Here is a 20,950-nt window from a genome sequence, read left to right as displayed (position 1 = left end):
TTGTCGGCAGCAGGAGCATTGTAGTGTGTACACCTCCACTGTTTTATCCATAAAAGCTGCCTTTTGCAGACAAAAAAATTCATACTGTAGACAAGGCCTTAGTGTCTAGCAAAGTTATGAATTTAAGCTTACAGGCTTGTCTTTTGAAAGTGTTGTGCAGGTTTCCTTTGAGTATGAGGACAGATTGATCACTCTATATCTGACCTTTTGTGAAAAGTATTCACCCACAAGTGATATGGTGTTTTTGACTGATTTTCCTGTGTGAGTTCATTCAAGAGTGTTTCACCCACATAGTTATTATTGAGGCATTTAGTGTTGTGATAGGCATGGATGGACCAATGGATCTTGAAAGGTGTGTTGTAGGATGTGTTAATCAGTGCAGCAGTGGAGATGTGTCTTCAGGTTTTTCATCTGTTGTTCTGGTGGCTCTTTGAGTTGGTGTGTCCTGGTCTGTGGGGAGCTTGCTTCTGATGATGAGCTTGGAGAGGTTGTGGGACGGTCTGAAGGCCAGAAGAGCAGGTTCAAGAAAGATTTCTCTCAGGATACGGTCCCCATCAAATACAGATTGTAGTAGTTTGATGGTATCCTGTATGGGTTTCAGTGTGGGTTAGTAGGTGACACCATGGGGTGTGCGGTTGGAGGGGGGTTTATTGAATCAGGTTCTCTCCAGATATTTGAGACACTCCATATTGCAATCTATTTCTCTTGTGGAGTGTCCTTGTTTAGTGATTTTAAGTGTTAAGGTGTATATCTGAGACTTTCTCCTTGGAGCATATTCTGTGGTATCTGAGTGCCTGGCTGTAGATAACAGATTTCTTGGTGTGTTTCGGGTAGTCACTGGATCTATTAAGATAGGAGCATCATCCATGGATTTCTTGCATATTGTCTTGTATTGTAGTTGTCTGTAGAGTTCCATTGCTGAAGCTGATTGTGGTGTCCGGGAAGTTGAAGTGAGTGTGAGTGTGTTCCTGAGAGAGTTTAATGGATAGGTGGTGGTTGTTGAAGTTGTGATGGAAATCTATGAGGGAATTTAAGTTGTCTGTCCAGATGATAAAAATATCATTGATGTATCTCAGGTATATCTTTGGTTTTGTAGTGCATTTGTCCAGAAACCACAAAACAGCAAGAAAAGTATTAACTATTTTACATTTGCTATCTTTCACTTTCTTTGAATGTTCTTTTGTTGTTGGATTAAAAGAGAATGGCCAATTTACATTCAATATATTGCTTTTGTTTACTTCTATTCTATAATTTCACTACTTAGTTACCTTACTAGATTCTTTTGAAGGACTTTACCAAAGTCTTTTGAAAAATCCAAATTAGTTTTCAGCAGTTTCTCCTTATTAACTATTTTCTTGACATATTTAAATAATTCTAGTACATAAGGGACACATCATTTTCTTTTCAAGAAGCTGTCCTTGTTTATTTCCATAATTGATTCTTATTATACTCTCTCTCATGTTCCTTACATTAACCATGATACAAATTTATTGGTAATACAACAATAGCAAAAAAGTATAACTTTTTTTTAAAAAGCATAGGCCATATTCCATGAATCTACAGACAAGGATCATTATCAGGAAGATTATTAAATTGTTTAACAAACCATGAATGGGGTCACAAACCATGATAACCATTTTTTACTAATGACTTGTCTTCACTGCAAGGTTAACTCAAGTTATAACTCAAGTGATGCCCCTAACTCAAGTACCGTCCACACATAAAATCCCTTAATCCAAGTGTGGTGGTACATTTAACTTGAGTTGGGTGACTTATCAGGAGGCTTAGGCTAAACCTGGAGCTAGCACAACTCCTCAGCTGCCAACACGATCACTCTGTAGTGTGGCCACAGACTACTTCCACTCAAGGTAGTTCGTTATCCAGTACCTTCCTACAATTCCCTTCACATGACTAGAAAGGACAGAAAGTTCTCCAACAATTAATTGGGAAAGAATTCATGGAAAGAACCCTGGGGAAGACCCCAAAAGTTTTAGTGCCAAACAGAAGTGAGTACAGCACCAGTGCAGACACAGCAGCTCAAGTGTTATTTCACAGTCTGTTTTTTCTCTCTTGAGCTAGGCAAACTTTACAGAAATAACCTGAGTATAGATAGCTTGTGTTAACTCTGCAGTAAAGATAAATAATTTTGAGTAAAGCTAAGGATAAGAATTGTACAGTAGACATACTGAAATAGGAGTTCAGCTCTAAGTCTGAGTCTTTCACTTTGGACTTGGCTACACTTGCACTTCAAAGCGCTGCCGCGGCAGCGCTTTGAAGCGCTAAGTGTAGTCAAAGCGCCAGCGCTGGGAGAGAGCTCTCCCAGCGCTGTCCGTACTCCACCTCCCTGTGGGGAATAACGTACAGCGCTGGGAGCCGCGCTCCCAGCGCTGGGGCTTTGAACACACTGGCGCTTTGCAGCGCCGCAATTTGCGGCGCTGGAGAGGGTGTGTTTTCACACCCTGCTGCAGCGCTGCAAATTTGCAAGTTTAGCCAAGGCCTTTGCTGCTTGATGTGGCTACAGAAACATGTAGCTGCCCCTTTTCTCAGCTCCTTATTTTTAGTGCATCTACCTTTATGCCATTCTAGAGTATTAACACTACAGCAACTTGAGTTTGATAAGTAACTAAGAAAGGAGGTGCATGGTCATCACAATATATATCAAGAATAAAAAAACCTGCAAAAATTTGGCATTTTTTTCTTTAATTTTACCCAATGTTTTCTACTATTTCTGCATACACAGCAGGTAATAGAGATACTAGTTTACTGATCTAACTTCTTATAAGGTTTCCATCTAATCAGATGTATTCATATCACACCTAGAAAGAACAGCTACCAGATGTACTGAAGCCAGTCCTCTGACTTATTGTTCTTACAGACCCACTGGTATAAAACCCAGGCTAGAAATCTTGTTTCAACAGTACCTTTCCATGTTGTAAGGTGGCCTACCAAGGGACTATTGAGCTCTGGTTCCCACTGTTCAACTATAATTGCCTTTTTAGAACAAGTGTCTTGCAAAAACATGCAGTTTCCTTGGCTCCCATGAATAGCCTTACAGAGAGCCTATGCTGTAGTATAAAAGGCTGGTGCAAACCTACTGAGATGCATTGAATATATGAATGTAATGCACTTTTCAATGTACATGCTGTAAGATTTCAAAAGCTGTTACTAAGATGTTTTCATTAGGAAATAATTTCTAGTTGTGTTTACTCAACTGCAAGATGGTAAATGCCGTAAGAAAAAATAATCTTCCTGGTTCTAAACTTATGATTTTTCCCAACTATTCTGAATTAAGGAGTGCTTGCTGCATTGGAAACCTTTGTGTTAAGAAGAGGTTACAGTGAGTCACCCTGTTCAGTGCTGATGTGAAGCTTCACAGTGTGATATCTACTTAGAACAGTTTAGTAATTTAAGCATATAGAGCATTCAGCTTTAGGTAGGATATTGTTCTTGGATGGTGGCATTCCAAGTTAGGACTGTTTGGATCCCTTAAGTAATAGAAATAAATCAGTAAGCTATGAACTGGATTAAGTTTACATATGTCTCAAGACCATTTGTCAAATCCCCCCCCCCCAACCCTGTCTTAGTGGGGAGGACATTTATTTGGACTGCAGGAAGAAAGCACTGTCTCCAGAAGGGAAGTGGAGGGAAAAGCCCATGCCCAGAAAATGCCTCCTCCCAGCCTCTTTGGATCAGGGGCATGTTGCTGGTTGGACCAAAAAAGGGGCTAAGTTGCTCTCAGAGGGAAGGGAAAAGAGCACATGCCAGAGCCTGGCCATGCTCCCTCCCCCTCCTCAGCTTCTACGCATCTGACTGGCCCACCAGAGGAGATAGCTGATTGAGGTGGGGAAGCAACTCAAGCCTCTTGCCTCTTCAGCTGTCCTGCCTTACCTCCCTGTAATGCAGGGAGTTACATTTGCAAGCTGCTTTGGATCTGATCTATAGAAAAGCATGTTTTTTGGGATCAGAGAGGATTTTTTTCTGTTGGACCAAATTACTGGAGATCTGGTGGGTTTTCACCTTCCTCACTGCATTGTGGAGGTGCAGCTGGGGTAAGGAAGAATATAATTTAGAAGTCTATTAAGAGATAACATAGGAATATATAGTTTGTCACTACTTGCAGACAGTGTCCCGTGTGGATAAAGGCTAAACAGGCCAGCTCCCAGAGGTAAATAAGACTGAGAATTTTTGCTGATGGCCTGGAAGCCTACAGGAAAGGCCTGAAGTCTTAGCAGATTGAGCTCCCCCTTTGGTTCTCTCTATCTACTTTGAAGGGGAGTCGGGGGGAAGAGGAGAGGACTTTGAATTGAGCTGAATCCTGGGGGTAGGCTGAGGGTTTTACTCTGAGTTATCAGTTATAAATTCGAAGCCCTCTAATCCCAAACTGGACTCAGTTAAATGCCTGTGTAAAGGGTCCCCTGTCGGGCGAGGGGTCACTCTTCGCCCTCCGGGCGCCTGGGGACTAGGTCGCCTCACTACACATGAGTAGTACAGTCGGGGAATCTACAAAGCCCAAGCCCTGGCTCAGGGCGGGGCAGCAAACACAGGTACAGGGCTCAGACCCTCGGGCAGGGCTGAGCAGCAGTTCAGGGTTATAGTCTATAAAGCCCAAACCCTGGCTCAGGGCGGGGCAGTAAACACAGGTACACGGCTCAGACCCTCGGGCAGGGCTGAGCAGCAGTTCAGTGTTATAGTCTATAAAGCCCAAGCCCTGGCTCAGGGCGGGGCAGTAAACACAGGTACAGGGCTCAGACCCTCGGGCAGGGCTGAGCAGCAGTTCAGGGTTATAGTCGATAGGCCTCCTCAGGCCAAGGGGAGGGGGGAGTCTGCCACCCAAGGAGTGGGTGGCAGGGGGGACGCAGGCCCTCCCACTCCACTGCGTCCCAGCCTGGGGCCCTAGCAGCGGCAAAGACTCACTGCTGTCAGTGGGGATCCTGGCCGCAACACACTGACATTGGTTCTGGCAGCGTTGCAGCCAGAGTGGGGTCGGCTGCCCCCGGGCTACTTCCACTTCTCCCCTCCTCGGGTACCTGAGTCATCGTGGCTTCGGCAGGAGGGTCAACCACCATCAGCTCCTCAGGGTATCTGTACACGGGTGGGCTCAGCGGGTCCTCAGGGTCGGCGGCCACTGTCGGGCTTGACTCCTCCTCCGGGTAGCGGGAGCGGGGCAGGCTCGGCCAGTCCTCCTCTGGGTAGCGAGCGAGGGGGAGGCTGGGTCGGCCGCTGCCTTCTGCGACCTCCCCAGCGGGAGCTCGGTCGTGGACGTCCGGCCTTGCTGACAGCTGGCCCCTTACTGAGCCCGGAGGACCCGCCTTTGTACTTCCGGGTTGGTGCTTGACCCTTTGTGGGGCGGGCCCAGAGCCCCGTAGCTCCGCCCAGTCTGGCCTCCGGCTGGGCTCTTTGCCCTCCGGGGTGCCTGGGGGCCAGGTCGCCTCACTACAGCCTGGTATGTGAGATGGGGTGGGTATATTGCCCCTACCTAATGATAATAAAGTTGCAGCCTGTCACTTAAAATCCATTCCAGTGTCTGTCTTTTGTTCACCTATGTGTCCTATGCATAGTCAGAAATGTTCAGAAGTATAGGCTGCAGTCTGGTTACTACTGGTAAGTTTCCAAGATATCACTAGAGCTAGTTTGTGAGAAGAGATTTTAAAGAATATGGTAAGGAAAAGTTAGCCTTAGAAAATAAGAAATTAACTCTAGTAGAGTCAACAATAGTGTGAAAAAAATTGAATCCATTATTTGTAGAATCTCTGAGCTTCACTGTGTAACATAAAGCAGGATGATACAAGACTCTTAGAAGACGTTTGTGTATCCTTAGCAAGTGATTGATTCTTTGGAATGTAGTATGCCGTATTATGTAAAAAATAAAGATAAGAAATAAGTCAACTACTGAAATAGCATCCAGATACTATGGTAATGAGCACAATATAAGTGCATTAAATAATAAATTATTTATTACGCACATGATTCTGTAATGTGCAGTGTTCTACAAAACATAGGAATCATTCCTGTCCTAAAGAGCTTAATTTTACACAGGGAAGACAACAATTCTGTTGATATACATATTGAGAATTCATTGATGAGGAAATCAGCATAGGAGCAATTCATGGAAGTGGATTTGAAAAGAGGAATTTGAAGGAGAGAAAGTCATTGTCAGACTACTGCAAGTATAGTAGACAGCACAAATAAAGGCAAAAAGCTAAGAGTGAGAGGAAGTGAAGAGAATAATAAAGAGTACTTGCCAGAAGAAGTGCAGAGATGCAAGTGAAGATGAGAAACTTGTACTGGATGTGGTAGAAGCCAGAGAAAGGAGTCAAGAAAGCTGGGGGTGATACTGTAGGAACAGCAGGAGAGGAAAATAACTTGTGTAATGGCTTTTTTGTATAAATGGATAGGGAGATGCCAGGAAGAAGAATGTTCCAGCAACTGAATGAGAGATGATCAATCTGTGACAAAGGCTTACTCCATGGGGATAGAGGAGAATGAAGGAATTTTAGTGATATTATAGAAGAAAAAAGCAAAAGGAACTAGTAATAGACAAGATACGCTGGGAAAAGAAGAGAATTGCTAGCAGTTGCTAAGTACAAGATTGGCTATGATTGGAGGGCACAATCCTGCTCTCATTTAAGACAACTGCAAGAGTTTCATAGACTAATTGAATCAAAATTAGAGCTTCAGTGTCCAGCATTATACCAATTTGTAAACAGTCAGTCAACAATGTTTGGGACTAATTATGGTACAGCCAGGTTAAAAACCTCTGTGCTTTAATGGCTAGAAGTCAAACCTGGGGCATGTTATTTTACTGTGATTAGGATAGGACCAAATCAAATATAAATATGCTCTGTTTAAAAGTATAGATAGTCTTTGACCCACATATCCTTGAACATAAAAGAGCCAAGCATGCATGTACAAGAAAACACTATTTTTATGACTCAATTAGATTTGGGTCTAATTTGTGCTGGCAGTTTTTGTTCTGGAGAAAGGACTGATATATATATATTCCTATGTTTTGTAGAACACTGCACATTACAGAATCATGTGTGTAATAAATAATTTATTATTTAATGCACATTATATATATATATATATATATATATATAAAAAACCTCAAATTTAATAATTTGAAATAGGTAGCAATTCTGAATGTTAGGGATACTATTTGTCTCTCTAAAATAGTCCAAACCTAGGAATTCTGTCCAGTATTACCTATTGGAAGCTTAGATATCCAGAGGAGAGTGCCAAGTAGTATTATACAAGTTTCTAAATTAAATTGGTTGCCTATTGTTCATAATCCCACATATGACTCAAAGTTGAATTAAAAAAATCTGTTCACTTGCACTTCAGTTCAAATGGGAGCTGACATCCAGATCTGTAACTGTTTAAAAAGGTTTGGTGAATAAACTTGCATTAAATAATGGCACAGCTGAATGCATGACACAAACCATCCTGACTTTACTTTACAATTAGTGACTGGGGGATGGAATTTAGAGGCATAGAAACAATAAACCATTCACATGTTTCAATTTTAGCTCCTGTGAGTTCCAAGCACCTCTCTTGACCTGTTAAATTACTCTGAAGATATGCAACACATTTAAATAGACCAAACCTGACTCATCAATGTTATCGTAGTCCATTAAAGTTAGGCCATAAAAGTCAGTGTTAGTTATCATGACATCTTAGTCCCATTTTATACATAAACATGACCTCTGCACAAGTCACAAACATACACACACACGGATACAGTTTGTGAAGAGTTTGTAATGTGTTGAAATAGTAGTAATCTGTCAAGACAACTACCATTTCAACTGATGTCTTGACTGTTATATTACACATATAATTGAAAAGCTAAAAAATATAAAGAAAATACATTAAACTATTAAAAAGAAACAAAGGAACTATATAATTAAAGATCACATGTTAGTAAATCTAAGCACTCATCCAGAGAAATTGCTGGGTGTCAAATTGCTCGCATAAGCAGAGAACATGTATTGCTTTGTTAGTAAGGAAGAAATATTGTTACCTGTAACTTAATAAAAAACTTTATTTCCATGTTGTTTCTCAATGCAAACAATTTTGTGATCTAATATTTACAGTCAGGTATCATCCTAAACCCCTCTTTTTAAAATACCTGACGATCATTCAAACTGGAATTCTCTTTCTCAAAAAAGTTTAACTGGCTTAATCTGAGACCATATTCTTGGTTTCACAGTGAGAATAGTGACACTCAAAGATAAATGCTCAGAACCAATTAAAACAGTGGTTTAAGATTATATCATATAGGACTCAAAATAAGGTAAATAATTTCTACTCTGCCAAGTTTCTACTGTGTTAAGAATAAAAAATTGCCTTCTGCCTTACTTATTTCAGGGTGCAACATGGAGTAAAATTCACACTTAGAGATGATGTGGGCCCTGAAATTAATCAATTGAAGGAAAGAAGAGCAGAATGAAGGACAGAGAGGGAGCACAGTAGCTGAACAGATTGCATCTGAAGGCTTGTCTCCACTCAACTGTTAGCTTGAGTCACTACACTCTACTCAAGCTAGCTTAGCTTCAGTGAGAAGTAGCCACATCACTCCAGCAACAAAGAGTGACTAGATAAGCAATTGATACATTGTGCTAACTCAAGTTTGTAATCAGTAGCTGCATTCCCACGGCATTACAAGCTGGAGCTTCAACCGCATTCCAGCTTCAATTTATATCCTGTACGGGCTAACTTACATTTAAAGCATCAGTTCACACGAGCTAGAGATTTTTGTGTGTGGATGGCAGTTAGGTTAGAGGCAACAATCAAGTTGTACCTGGAGCAAATACTGTAGTGAAGACAAGCCCTGAGAGTGAGGAAAATACTTATCTGAACAGAGCTTCAAATAGCACTGTCCCTCCACAGTACAACATCAATGTCACTTTACTGTTGATATATCAACTGTGCTATATCAAATGTATTCCCATTGGGCCAAGCCCACATGATAAAATAGTTTCAGTATAACAGCAGGAAAAAATGTTTGCTTTAGTTTTCCTTAGACTTATTCACTCAGTGCTTAATTTGTGCCAGGGGTGAGCCCCAAAACCTTTAGGCTTTATAAATTAAGCACTACATTCACTCCTTCCATATTACATGTCCCTGCACTATAAAGAAGTCCGACAGCACTTTCACAGAATTGACTATGCAGTAAAGCAAGCAAGATTTAGCATTCCAAGACAGGTACTTACAAGGATTCATATCTTAGAAAGAAAAAAATAAGGAAAGAATAAAAGACAGATCTTTGAAATTTAAACACTTTCCCTTCACTCGAGCCTACACATATGATCAGTTGTTATACAACTGAACAATTCCATTTTACATGAGTTTAAAGCACCATTGCACATTATCTGGTATTATCAACAGAATAGAAATGCTACGGGAGTAAATGTGCAGTGGTCACCACTGCAGGGAAAAAAATCAACCTTTGGCAACAGTTAATACACAGTTAAAGTTATTTCTTATTCTTGGTGTATGAAAAACTGTGGTATCTCAGATACCACAATGTGGTTACTGTTAGCAAATGTTGACTTTATAATGGCAACCACTAGCACACCTGGGAAATTAGAATGAGCACCTGGGGGGTTTTCACCTTCCTCTGCAGCATGAGGCACAGGTCACTTGCAGATTTAAACTAGAGCAGGGGTGGCATGCGAGCTGATTTTTCAATTCACTCACACTGCCCAGGTCCTGGCCACTGGTCCGAGCGGGGCTCTGCATTTTAATTTAATTTTAAATGAAGCTTCTTAAACATTTTAAAAACCTTATTTACTTTAATATATAACTAAACTATTGTATGTATAGACTTATAGAAAGTCTTCTATAAACATTAAAATGTATTACTGGCATGCGAAACCTTAAATTAGAGTGAATAAATGAAGACTCGGCACAACAACTCTGAAAGGTTGCCGACCCCTGAACTAGAGTAAACGGTGGATTCTCTGTAACTTGGAGTCTTTAAACCGTGGTTTTAGGACTTGAGTAACTCAACCAGAGGTTAGGGATCTATCTCAGGAATGGGTGAAGTTCTGTGGCCAATGGGAGCTGTGGGAAGTGGCGGCCAACATGTCCCCGTGGCTTCCCGCATCTCCCATTGGCCGGGAATGACAAACCATGGCTGCTGGGAGCTGCAGTGGGCCATACCTGCAGACGGTCAATGTAAACAAAATGTCTCCCAGCCCGCCAGCGGATTACCCTGATGGGCTGCATGCCGAAGGTTGCCAACCCCTGAACTAGATGATCACAATGGTCCCTTCCGACCTTAAAGTCTATGAGCAGCTGTGGTATGCCAAGTAGTAATTTGTCTCTGGAAGAAGCAAGAAAGATTACCTGAAATATATGCCAAAAATAAAATCAGTATCAGTTCTTTGACAATCACATCTTCAGAAGTGAAAGATATTGCTACTGAACAGTAATGCAAAGACAGGCAATAAATAATGGCACAACATCCTGCTTTCTTGTGTTTCTCCATGTGAGAGTCTCTTTAGGGATAACCCATTGCAGGAAAATCTCTGTTAGACCTGCTTATCTCATATACTTTAAAAGGCTCTTCCATGAGCTACAAGATTGTAAAATTCAAGAGTAAAATTCAAGGTCCTTTCTTCATACCTCAAGAAATGGTTCACGTGAAGGCAGTGATCTAAATCCCTTTGAAATTTTGATTAGGGCTGTCAATTAATTGCCGTTAACTCATATGATTAACTAAAAAAAATAATCGTAATTAATTGTAGTTTTAATTGCACTGTTAAACAATAGAATACCAATTGAAATTTATTAAATATTTGGATGTTTTTCTACATTTTCAAATATATTGATTTCAGTCACAACACAGAATATAAAGTGTACAGTGCTCACTTTATATTACAAACATTTGCACTGTAAAAATGATAAACAAAAGAAACAGTAAAAACAAGGAGTCCTTGTGGCACCTAGGAGACTAACAAATTTATTTGGACATAAGCTTTCGTGGGCTAAAACCAAGTGGGGGGTCAGGACACCATCAAATTAGGCCTGAATAAAGACTGAGAGTGGATGGGTCACTACAAAAACTAATTTCTCTCTGCTGATACTCACACCTTCTTGTCAACTGTTTGAAATGAGCCACCTTGATTACATCAGCCTCATTAGGACTACAAAAGTGATTTTTCCTCCCTTGGTATTCACTCCTTCTTGTCAACTATTGAGAATAGCCCTCGTCACCTTAATTGGATTGGCTCGTTAGTACTGATCCCCCACTTGGTAAGGCAACTCTCATCTTTTCATGTGCTGTGTATTTATACCTGCCACTGTATTTTCCACTCCATGCCTCCGATGAAGTGGGTTTTAGCCTACGAAAGCTTATGCCCAAATAAATCTGTTAGTCTCTAAGGTCCCACAAGAACTCCTAATTGTTTTTGCGGATACAGACTAACACGGCTACCACTCTGAAAAGAAACAGTATTTGTCAAAAAGTGACAAAGAGTCCTGTGGCATCTTATAGACTAACAAACGTATTGGAGCATAAGCTTTCAGTTCACCTCATACAAGTACCATAGTGCAATCTCTTTATCCTGAAAGTGCTACTTTCAAAGGTAGATTTTTTTTGTTGCATAACTGCACTCAAAAACAAAACAATGCAAAACTTTAGAGTCTACAATTCCACTCAGTCCTGCTTCTCGTTCAGCCAATTGCTAAGACAAACAAGTTTGTTTACATTTACGGGAGATAATTCTGCTCACTTCTTATTTACAATGACACCAGAAAGTGAGAATAGACGTTCACATGGAACTTTTGTAGCTGGCATTGCAAGGTATATATGTGCCAAATATGCTAAACATTCATATGTCCCTTCATGCTTTGGACACTATTCTAGAGGACATGCTTCCATGCTGATGATGCTCGTTAAAAAAAGTGTTAATTAAATTTGTGACTGAACTCCTTGGGGGAGAATTCTATGTCTCCAGCTCTATTTTACCCGCATTCTGCCGTATATTTAATGTTATAGTAGTCTCAGATGATGACTCAGCACATGTTCATTTTAAGAACACTTTCACTGCAGATTTGACAAAACACAAAGAAGGTACCAATGTGAGATTTCTAAAGATAGCTATAGCACTCAACTCAAGATTTAAGAATTTGAAGTGCCTTCCAAAATCTCAGAGGGATGAGGTGTGGAGCATGCTTTCAGTACTGTTATAAGGCACTGGTGAGACCTCATCTGGAATATTGTGTGCAGTTCTGGTCTCCCATGTTTAAGAAGGATGAATTCAAACTGGAACAGGTTCAGAGACGGGCTACTAGGATGATCTGAGGAATGGAAAACCTGTCTTATGAAAGGAGATTCAAAGAGCTTGGCTTGTTTAGCCTAACCAAAAGAAGGTTGAGGAGGGATATGCTTGCTCTTTATAAATATATCAGAGGGATAAATATTAGGGAGGGAGAGGAATTATTTAAGCTTAGTACCAATGTGGACACAAGAACAAATGGATATAAACTGGACACTAGGAAGTTTAGACTTGAAATTAGATGAAGGTTTCTAACCATTAGAGGAGTGAAGTTCTGGAACAGCCTTCCAAGGGGAGTAGTGGGGGCAAAAGACATATCTGGCTTTAAGACTAAGCTTGATAAGTTTATGGAGGGGATGGTATGATGGGATAGCCTAATTTTGGCAATTAATTTGAAAAATTGATCTTTGATTATCAGCAGGTAAGTATGCCCAGTGGTCTGTGATAGGATGTTAGATGGGATGGGATCTGAGGTACTACAGAGAATTCTTTCCTGGGTGCTGGCTGGTGAGTCTTGCCCACATGCTCAGGGTTTAACTGATCGCCATATTTGGGGTTGGGAAGGAATTTTCCTCCAGGGCAGATTGGCAGAGGCCCTGGAGGTTTTTTGCCTTCCTCTGCAGCATGGGGCACGGGTCACTTGCTGGAGGATTCTCTGCAGCTTGAGGTCTTCAAACAACAATTTGAGGACTTCAATAACTCAGACATAGGTTAGGGGTTTGTTATTGAAGTGCATGGGTGAGATTCTGTGGCCTGCATTGTGCAGGAGGTCAGACTAGATGATCATAATGGTCCCTTTTCACCTTAAAGTCTATGAGAAGTCTTAAAAGAGAAACACTCTGATGTGGAAACTACAGAACCCGAACCACCAAAAAAGAAAATCAACCTTCTGCTGGTGGCATCTGACTCAGATGATGAAAATGAACATTCATTGGTCCGCACTGCTTTGGATCATTATTGAGCAGAACCTGCCATTGGCATGGAAACATGTCCTCTGGAATGGTGGTTGAAGCATGAAGGGACATATGAATCTTTAGTGAATCTTGCATGTGAGTATCTTGCGACACCGGTTACAATAGTGCCATGCGAACACCTGTTCTCACATGTGCAATTAATCACAATTCATTTTTTAATCAATTGTCAGCCATAATTTTTATAAGGATATAAGTTGCAGAGATCTTCAAACTTTCACAAACAGTGAGATCTATAAGCCCACAATTGGAAGAATAATTTCTGGAGAGGACACTGGATATTGATCTAGGTCCATTCTCCTAATAGGAGAGCAATATAACAAGTAAGGAGGCAAGTAAGGAATGCTGGAGACAAGAGGTGAGATTGTAAAGTAAAGGGAGCTGGAAAATTCACAAACTAATCAGATAATTAGATAAGTATCTATAACAATTTTCCAAACCTTTTGAGCTACCCATCATTAACACCAGTTATATATATTTCAATCAAATATATATCTGGGGAAGTTACTATGTTAGGTCACATTATTTAAAAACAATTACAATTATATTTGGAAGAAACAGAGTATGTTCTTTAGGCAACAGTTTTAAATTACTCTTCTATTAAATTGTAATAGAAAACTCTCAAATTAAAAAAAAAGTAATAGGTTTAACATATCTAAATTAGAGACAGATTCTGCTACCCTTACGCACGATGTGTAATATCTTACTAAAAATCAATGGGACTACTAGATGTGAGTAAGGATGGCGAAATCAGGCCCTTAATTTGAATCAAGTTAAAAAATACAATATTTTAACCATTCCTGTGCATGCAACCTTAACGTAATAAGTAAGAGGTCTTTTTCATACTGAAGAAACTACAGAAGTTTCCTCAATAGGGAGGAAAGATGGTTCAGTGTTTGGGGCACTAGCCTGTAATTCAGGAGATCAGGGTTTAATTCCCTGCTCCACTGCATACCCTTTGTAATTCACTTAGGCTCCCATTTTAGAGGTAAGTAATTGACTTTCAATGAGACTTAAGAGCGTAAGTGCTTAAGTCACTACTGAAAATGGGATTACACTCTAAGTCACTTAGGCCTTTCAATGCCGTTAAAATTCTGGGCCTTAGTCTTTCTGTGACTCAGTTTCCCACGTGTAATATAATAATAGTATTTGAATCTCTCACAGGACCTGGTGAGGATCCATACAGTAAAAGATTATAAGGTGCTCAGATACTACAGTGATGATTGCTCATTAACAGGGTTAAAATATGGTCAATCTTGCACTGTAAATAGAACAAAATCCGTCTTCCTGATCTATGCTACAGAGTCTTGACTTCAGCATGTGGAATGATTTGGCACAGTAGTTCAGTCCTGTATTCATTTCCAAGAATGAACTTTGCTTTAATTATGTCAGGAGACTTAAGCAGTATAACTTGCTCTGTGCCATACAGTAGTTTCTGAAAAGCAGATGAGGTCAGAGTGAAGGGGCCAAATCTTATTGTTCTTGCATGTCCAGAAACTGTCATTAAAGTCAATGAAGGTTTGGGGTGTGCAAGGACCCAAAGAGATCTAGAGTACAGTTCTCTAAGATGGTTTTAGGATGGTTTCCCCATCCACGACCACCATTCACCTAATATAGTTTATCGTCTATGTTATCATGACCCAAAGTGTTTGCTAATCTAAGTTAGTAAATTGAGTAGACACTTATCTCAGCGGAAATAATTTATCAGCCTTCATTAACCTCAACAATTTTGCATGGACATTGTTTTAATCAAAAACACTTGACCCAGAATTTTATTTTTTCCTGGCAGATCCTAAGTGTATTACGTTTTCCATTTTCATTCTTAAACAGATAAACATCTGATAATATTTACACTTACGTCTGGTAATAATAATTAAAACCTCCCACCACAATCAATATATGCTGTATACAAGAATTTATTTACTACATTAAATGTGTGTTCATATATTAAAAACTCACAGAATAAAAATTCATAAATACAATTAAATACACTGCCCCAGCTCAGATAATTACCAGCAAATAAAAGTCAAAAAAAGTGAACCTTCCTCTCTCCACTCACGTTATATTCTTCCATCTCCTTCATCTCAAATCCCAGGAAAACAGATCAGTTTGCAGTGTATTTAGAAGGTTAACTAATCTGGCATACCAAAGACCAAATATAGAATAAACTCTTCCATTTTCATCTGTCAGTTCCCACACCACTCAAATGCAATTGCATAGAGGGATATATTTCATGCTTTGCTTTAAATAAATGGGTGCTATGTTTACATGCTACATACTTAGCATTGCTCTCCCCAAGCCAAAGTGAACATTTTGCCAACACTGAACTTTCGCACCATATGGTGATTACATGAGCCAGTGTACCATTAAGCCACATAACATCAAACTGATAGGACAGCAGTAACTTTAGCTAGCATCTCAGTTTTAACTGGTTGAACAAGATAACGTGAATTTCAGTGATAAAGTCAGGCTTACATGTCAGAAATAGATTATATTTCATATTATACAAGAAATTTCCGCCTACACTGGATCACAAATTACAGGCACACAAACCCATGGACATGAAATGCAAGCAAGCAGGGCAAATCATCATATTAAATATCCAAACGCACCCCCAAAAAAGTCAGCAGTCTTTTAGACCATCCTTCTGGTGTTTCTTCATAAGCCTTCCCTCAGAGTGTTCATAGTGCACTGTCCATAACAAATTAAATAAACTGGTCTTCTAGAGACAGAATCAAAACTGGGTGGAGAGGGAACCCTATCTGGACTCTCAGCTCAGTTCTCTGAGGACTGGTTATGGTATGGCATCCTCCTAGCTCCTAGACATTCTGTTCTGACTCCCAAGCAGCACTTGTGGAGATCCATACTTTACTTCTGTGGACTTCAAGAGGAGAAAGAGAGCTACACACTGCAACCCATTTGAATAACTGTGCAGGGCAGGAGAGACTGATTAGAAGTTCAACCTTCGTTTGTTGGGAATGCCTCTGAATGCTCTCACAATGCATTGTTTTGCACTGACCCATATCTTCTTTTTTGTTTTTTGTTTTAGCATGCTATTATGCAGGACAGAAATATATAATTTGCTTCTCCGCTTTCTGCCACCTTCCTTTTTATATAGTTTGATTGTACTTCATACTAATACACAGGCTTCCTCTCCAGTGCCGAAGAATGTAGTAAAGCTAGGACTGTCCCTTGAACGAAGCCCAGAAGGTCACGTAACCACTGGCAATCAATGCACCCATTCAACAGTGAAAAGGGTCATTTTGCCTTAAGCTCTTTTCCACTATTAAGGTCTCCAGGAGGTTGTGTCTAGCCTAATGCTGCAGGTCAAAATTCTGAAACATTTAGCCATTTCAATAGTGGGTGCCACTATCACTAGCTCCAGTTTTTCTAGTTAGCTCGTGTGATGACCCCTTTCTGTACTGTTTCTTAATGAATTTGAACCAATTTAGATTGTTCTTTAATTAAACAAAGAATGAGAAAGTCAGAGATTTACTAAATATTCTGGTAAACTGTATTATAGCATCATTACTCACCATATTTTCTCATATTTAAAAGGTTGTTTAGCTATAAGTGATAGTTTGTTTTCATATTATGTAATATTATAAAATATTATATAAAATAATGTAAAAGAATATAGACTCACTTCCAGTATTAATGTTTAATTACTAAGAGCATAATCCTGCAAATCCTCTCATGAGAGTAATCCTTCAATTAGATTACTTCAATGGGACTAGTCACATAGTAAAAATGGGCAGGATTGGACCCTAAATGTTAAATCATATTTTAAAAAGCGAATTACCATCATTTTTTGACATAGTGAGGAGCTGTTGGTGTGTTTAAAATAGAGATTTTATTTTTTTCCCAAAATGCATAGTTTTTGAAGAAACAGTTTCAGCATTTAAATTACTGATGAACCAATTCTTTGCAGTATCCCTAATTTTGTCAGGTCACAGACTGTATGACTGCGGCAAATAAAATGATAAACTTGATCATGTTCTGTTGTACCAAGTTTAGTTTTTAACAGCACATTTTTTTCCACTGCCCATCAGCACTTTACTTGTAGATATGTATCCCTCAGCTAGTCCCTTGGCTGAAATAAAAAGAACGAGTACTTGTGGCTCCTTAGAGACTAACAAATTTATTTGAGCATAAGCCCACGAAAGCTTATGATCAAATAAATTTGTTAGTCTCTAAGGTGCCACAAGTGCTCCTGTTCTTTTTGCTGATACAGACTAACACGGCTGCTACTCTGTTAGTTGAAATAGTTAAACACCTTATCTTGTGTAACATTATCTTAAATGTAAGAAACCAAGATTCTTTTTTTTTCTATGTAAGTAGTTTTTCAAGGCAGTTTGATCCTGCTCAGCTTGACCTTTCTTAACACAGATCTAGTGAACAACTTCCTTCCCAGCCTTCCAATCCCCGTCCTTTTCTCTGCAGCAATCATAATGGATGTTTATGTAAAAAGGGAGTAACAAGACAACACTAACTCACTTCAATGCAATTCCACTATTTGGTTAAACACCCCATTTTGTAGTTTTCTTTCTCTGCGTGTAGAAATGGATAGTTTTAGTGAAAAAATCTTTCAGTTTACAGTTCCCTCTGCTTTGATCTCTTCAGGGTGATGATTGGTTTGGTTTTCTCCTCCTGTCTGTTTGCTAACCCATCACCTTAGCTCACAGACTGAATTCAGAAAACACGCAAAAGCTCTGCAGGATGCAAATTATTGTGTTGTTTGGGGGCTTGTTTGTGGGGGATGGGTTAAGTTGGGGCGGGGGGGAGGGGATCACAACTGCTTGAAGGCTGATAAGTTGCTTCACATCAGTGACAGAAGCAGTTCCACAAAGCTAAGCCACAATTTGAAAACCCCTGAGCTAAGCCATATGCTATGGAATGCCAGGACCTCCTGCTTTTCCCAGCTGAATGGGTGGGCTCCATTATGCCTGCTTTGCTCTGTATTTGTGAATTTGGAAAAATGTTTTGATATTTAAAAAAAGTTGAACATTTCCTTTCACTAGGACTGTAAATTACTTTACCATAATTCTTAACTACTTGCCGAACAATTTCATTCTCTTCCCCATAAACAAGTTTAAAAGTAAGCTGGTAGGGGTTAGAACAACATGCTGGCTCTCTTCTGGTATCCAACCCATTTTAAACAGAAGTATAAAAAAAGATTATAGCAAAGCAACACTAGTTCACTGCTGCTTTGCTGAGTTTGCTCACAAGATTTGAAACAATAGTTTGGAGGTGTCAGCCACCCCCATTCAGCTCAAGTGAATGTTAAGACATGGCAATTTACATCTTGATCATTTTAGTATAAACATGTGGTTGGATGTCACATACATTAAAGATGGAAAAGATTAATTAGTGCTGACACCTAGAGCTACTGCCGGAAAGTTCTTGGCAGTAGAAAATATACTGTGTAGGGACATCTCCGGGGCAATTTTAAACATTCCAAGTGATGGGGTCTTCCTGTTCCACCACTTCTCTTGGGAGACTATTAGCCACCTAGTAGATCACAGGTAGGAAATTTTTCCTGATTTTTTTCAGCGTGATTTTTTTTTAAACCATAGCCCATTAGTCCTAGATGTACACCAAGGCTCTAAATGAACTATCAGGGAAAGGGACCGTGTGTGCAGCAGTAACTGAGAAAGAGGAGAGGAGCAAAGTGGGGAGCTTCCAGATAAGGAGAAAGGGAAACCAGCAGTCACCAGAAGGGTAGCAGCTGCTCACCAAAGGGAGCAGTGAGAGTAGGGCATGGCATGAGTTCCACTATTCCTTCTCCCTCTACAACAGCACGATCTTCTGAGGTACCCTTGGCTCTCTCTGATGTCAGTGGGAGCTGAGGGTACTCAGCACCTTGCAGGATCAGGTCCTAAACTCTTGCCTTAAACAGTTTCTGGTGATTTTTTAAATAAGATTATTTTCCTGCTGCCTTCTTACCAACTGTGCCTTCCCTCACCCCCTTTTTAAAACGTAAACAGTACAGTAATTGTAATCTCACATAGAACTTGGAGAAATAATGGCACATAATCCACCAAATGTACAGAGCAATTCTTTATTACTGGGGTGGGAAAGGGCAAGGGGAAGAATGCCAAATAGCCATCTAAAATGTATCTGACATGCTATATAATACAAGCTACTTGAATGAAGCTAGTGACCATGACCTATATTTCGCCTCCAGTTATTTCATGTTGTGGGTCCACTGTGTTTAGCACATACCTTTCTAATGTGTCTATCGCACACAACATATGTAACTTATTTATTGAGGTCATGTTCCCAGATGACTTCTGAGATCTTCTCTGATTAGATTTTTACTTTCTTGGAACTTTTCCACAAATTGCTTGGTACATGAGAATGCCGATAGGAAGGAATTCTTCAAGCCCCCCACCTCCGTAAAATAGCTATGTTATTATTAATCATTGGAACCGATCTGCCCTTGCAAGGCGTCCAGAACCGCTTCCCATGCTAGCACTGTCTCGTGTTAGTGACAGCTGAAACTGAAGCACCCAACCTGCTGAGGCTTAGGTGGTGGAAAAGGGGTTTACATTTCTATTCCATCCAAATCCACGTGTTAGCAGCTATGAGTCTCTCTAATAACCCAGACTTTAATAAACTAAGCCCTTTAATACTCCAGAGCCTGAAGCAGATCTTAGCGGACAGCAGCCGATCTCACCTAAAACCAGTTACACAGCCAGGTAGTGCAAGCTGGCTCCCAAATTACCTCTAGCGCCTGCATCTTGAACGCTTTTCTTTGCATGGGTCTGACCAGTGACCAGATTCATCCCCAGCACGCAAGTTTTTTTTTTTTTTTTTTTTTTTTTAAGAAAAGTTCCCATTGAGCTGCGCGCCTCCTTGAGCTCTCCATCCCCCCAGCACCTCGGATGCTCCCTGCCTCCTGAAGCGCGCTGGGTCTATGTACTCACTTGTATCTTCTTCATAAGGAACGACAGCGCTGCAATCCAGCCCAGCCGGCCGCGTGCAATCTCCGTTCAGCGGCACTGTGGCTCCAGCATAGTGCAGCCGCAGATAGTCCACGCATTGGGGTTGCCCGGAGCGAGCGCCCACTCTCTCCCCGGCCCCTTGGCTCGCAAGCCGCGCTGCTCGCTGTCTCCACGGCGTGAGCAGAGGCGCTGACTGAGGCCGGAGCCGGCGTCGCGCCAGTTCTTTTATAGCGCCGCTCTGCCTCCAGCAGCCGGCGCAGTAGAAGCAGCGGCGGGAGCCTGAGCCAAGGCGAGACACGCCTTTCTCCTCCCACAGCCTCCAGGAATGGGGAGCAGAGGCCGCGCCAACAGAGAGGGAAGTTCAACGCGTTACCAAGCCGGGTTTGCCCGCTCCGACCAGGGGCGGGAAGCCCAACCCGACCCTCCCCGTGGGGGCAGGCGTTAGCCGGGGGCTTGCTGCGCTGGTTGGGTTTAATTCCCAGGCCTGGGTGCTGGCTTGACCTGCTTTCCATCAGGTATGGGGGGTACAGGCTGGTTCAATGGCTCTCAGGAGCCCCACTATACAAATTGTTCCAGCAGTGGGGGTACACTGTTGTGCTGTACTTGGTGCAGGCCAAAGTCAGCGCAGGGTGCTGACAGCTCAGAGTGGGAGCCCTTTAACCAGGGCCGCCCAGAGGATTCTGGGGGCCTGGGGTCTTCGGCGGCGGGGGGCCCCCGCTTCAGCAGTAATTCAGTGGCGGGGGGTCCT

General features: G+C 41.1%; 1 protein-coding gene across 2 annotated transcripts in view; it reads right to left on the bottom strand.

Moving 5' to 3' along the window:
• KITLG (KIT ligand) overlaps positions 1 to 20,390 on the bottom strand; it is an 81,169-nt gene extending 60,779 nt beyond the window's left edge. For both annotated transcript variants that reach the window (XM_039520549.1, XM_039520553.1), the window contains exon 1: positions 20,185 to 20,390. In XM_039520549.1, coding sequence (XP_039376483.1) covers positions 20,185 to 20,199 — 15 coding nt within the window. In that variant the 5' untranslated portion in view covers positions 20,200 to 20,390. The remainder of the gene's footprint in view (positions 1 to 20,184) is intronic.
• Between the last annotated feature and the right edge of the window lie 560 nt (positions 20,391 to 20,950).

Source organism: Mauremys reevesii, linkage group 1 (genome assembly GCF_016161935.1).
Source record: "Mauremys reevesii isolate NIE-2019 linkage group 1, ASM1616193v1, whole genome shotgun sequence".
Lineage (NCBI taxonomy): Eukaryota > Metazoa > Chordata > Testudines > Geoemydidae > Mauremys > Mauremys reevesii.
The sequence above is the reverse complement of the archived record's forward strand: the minus strand, read 5'-3'. Positions and strand labels throughout refer to the sequence as shown.